This window comes from Halyomorpha halys, unplaced genomic scaffold (assembly GCF_000696795.3).
Source record: "Halyomorpha halys isolate HHAL.00 unplaced genomic scaffold, Hhal_1.1 Scaffold1681.1, whole genome shotgun sequence".
In the NCBI taxonomy this organism is placed as follows: Eukaryota; Metazoa; Arthropoda; class Insecta; order Hemiptera; family Pentatomidae; genus Halyomorpha; species Halyomorpha halys.
This window is the reverse complement of record NW_027105769.1, coordinates 30856-32399: the sequence shown is the minus strand read 5'-3', so window position 1 is coordinate 32399 and position 1544 is coordinate 30856. Positions and strand designations below refer to the sequence as shown.

The 1544-nt window shown below is 32.0% G+C and overlaps 1 protein-coding gene across 1 annotated transcript in view; it reads right to left on the bottom strand.

Moving 5' to 3' along the window:
• Positions 1-401, bottom strand: part of LOC106690367 (uncharacterized) — a gene marked incomplete at its 5' end in the record, with an annotated part of 9439 nt that extends 9038 nt beyond the window's left edge. Inside the window, 1 exon segment of the mRNA XM_014435780.3 lies at positions 252-401. Coding sequence (XP_014291266.1) covers positions 252-401 — 150 coding nt within the window.
• Positions 402-1544: the final 1143 nt, after the last annotated feature.

Sequence of the window (1544 nt, the reverse complement as noted above, 5' to 3'; positions counted from 1 at the left end):
TCCACTTTGTAATTTCAACTGTCATTGTATGTCATGTATGTATGTAAATTTCTCATCTTGTAATTTCAATTGTATTTGTATTTCTACTGTATGAACATGCCAATTGTAATCGTATTTTTAAATCAAGTGTAAATGGCCCGAGTGGTCGAAACACTTAAATTAATAAAAAAAAAAAAAAAAAAGATTCATTATATTCAAATCTTATGCTATATATTTGTTGATTATTTATAATTAAGCTGTAACTAACTCACATATAGATGATCGAATTGCACCTTCGTAGTTATGTCTATGTTTAGAAAAAATAATCCATGGCCAGAATAGTGGAAAGAACCGTTTATCCGTGAGTAGTTGTGTTCTGTTGCGCAGGTCTGAAGTTCTTCCAACCACACGTACTTCTTCAGCTGCAAATGGAATTTGTATATAAATAATAATTTTTTTCTGTCACTTATATGTGAAATATATAGTTAGGGGAAGTATTGCTATTGAGGAAAAAATCGAATTCTTGTTTTCGACGGAAATATACTACGTGTCACCATAGTTATAAAATAATCACTTTTTTAATTTCACTTAGCCTAAATAAAACACTTTTGATTGAATTATTATCTACAAAACCATTTTTCGTATTTTCAATAATTATTCCTCAACTATTCAGCATTCGATGACCGGAACTAACCCTAAAAGGTAAAAATTTACAATATTACAAAATCCTGCCAGTGAAACCGTAAGATACCTGAGAATTCACCTCGATCGCCACCTTACCTCGAATCACATTATCAACAAACATTAAACTGACTCAAATCTAGGCAAGGTTGGCAATGATGTACCCAATCGTAAATATAAAATCCAAATTAAAACCAGAAAAAAATAATCTTATTTTTAAAACAATACTCAGGCTACTGCTGATGTACGGTTGTGAAGTCTGGGGAGCGGTATCCTTTAAGAAAAAGAGAACAAATTACAATCATTTCAAAATAAATTCTTAAGAATCGTAGAGGTTGCTCTTCGGTTTGTTAAATGTATCCAATTGCATCGGGAATCCATAGAAGACAATATCAAAAACGGTTCATAATATTCCACTCCTAGTTACCAACAGTTAAAAAAGGAGCAGTAACTTACAACTTGGGAAACTCAACCACAACCCGAAGACTGAAGCCCAGGCTGCTGCAGGTCATCCTGTTATAAATTCTATATTTGCCGATTCTGTTATTGACATTACCACAATTTTATTTTTTCTGAAATTGACTTTTTTGTTTTCCTATTTGAAGTCAATTATTTATTTTATTAAATCTATAAATGTTATTAATTTGTGTTTAACTTTTTTTTCCCCCACTAACGCCGGTTGAACAGATTCGTTACTTAGGACTCCATCTTGACAAGAGACTACTTGGAATTTACATACAAGACTGAAACAACAAGAAACTGCTCGTAGATTCCGATTGCTACAACATCTACTTGACAAACGCTCTAAACTTCCCATTCAATACAAAAAATTAGTTTACACTACGATAATCAGACCAATTTGGTTTATGTTCTGAACTGCTCTT